We start from the raw sequence: 895 nt of genomic DNA, 5'->3' as shown, positions 1-895 counted from the left end.
GCGCTGGCTCCGCTCTCATCCCGCTCCCCCCGCGCTGAGTTCGGTGAGGTCAAAACCTCCTCGGCTCGGCTGCGATTGAGGCCGCGGAGCTGCGGGCACCGGGGAGCGGCGGAGCGGGGGGAGAGGAGGGGATGGAGCGGGGGGAGAGGAAGGAATGGAGCCGGGGAGAGGATTCAGTGCTGAACCCCCCATCTCCAGCATTCCCAGTGCTCCCAGTACCCCTGGTCAGAGCAAACTCCTATTTATGGCTCTTCCCTAAAGGATTTGGGGCTGAACCCCCCATTTCCAGCATTCCCAGTGCTCCCAGTCACTCCACTCAGGGTTGAATGTCACTTTATGGCTCCTCCCTAAAGGATTTGGTCCTGGGGACCCCATTCCCAGTGCTCCCGGTCAGAGCAAACCTCACTTTATGGTTCTTCCTGAAGGATTTGGGGCTAAACACCCCATTTCCAGCATTCCCAGTGCTCCCAGTCACTCCAGTCAGAGCAAACCTTGGTTTATGGTTCCTCCTTGAAGGAGGGAGGGGATGGAGTGGGGGGAGAGGCCCCCCCCAGGACTCGCTTTGGGCTCCCAGTCCATCCCAGTAAAATGGAACAATGTTCCAGTCTATCCCAGTAAAAGGAACAGAAGGTCCCAGTGTGTCCCAGTTCGTCCCAGTAAAAGACCCAGAAGCTCCCAGTCCATCCCAGTACAAGGAACATGTCCCAGTCCATCCCAGTCAAAGGGAACAATGTCCCAGTCCATCCCAGTCAAAGGGAACAATGTCCCAGACCATCCCAGTACAAGGAACATGTCCCAGTCCATCCCAGTACAAGGAACAGAAGCTCCCAGCGTGTCCCAGAGGGCTGAGGGGGCCCTGGGAGGAGGAGGAGGAGGCTGAGGAAGGTCACAGAGC

At 58.2% G+C, this 895-nt stretch overlaps 1 protein-coding gene across 1 annotated transcript in view; it reads right to left on the bottom strand.

Moving 5' to 3' along the window:
- Positions 1-497: 497 nt before the first annotated feature.
- STAC3 (SH3 and cysteine rich domain 3) overlaps positions 498-895 on the bottom strand; it is a 22,052-nt gene continuing 21,654 nt past the window's right edge. The window contains 1 exon segment of the mRNA XM_031064570.1: positions 498-509. Coding sequence (XP_030920430.1) covers positions 498-509 — 12 coding nt within the window.

The sequence above is a fragment of the Geospiza fortis genome, unplaced genomic scaffold (assembly GCF_000277835.1).
Source record: "Geospiza fortis unplaced genomic scaffold, GeoFor_1.0 scaffold599, whole genome shotgun sequence".
NCBI classification, from domain to species: domain Eukaryota; kingdom Metazoa; phylum Chordata; class Aves; order Passeriformes; family Thraupidae; genus Geospiza; species Geospiza fortis.
Note: the sequence above shows the minus strand (reverse complement) of the source record. Positions and strands in the feature narration are given on the sequence as shown.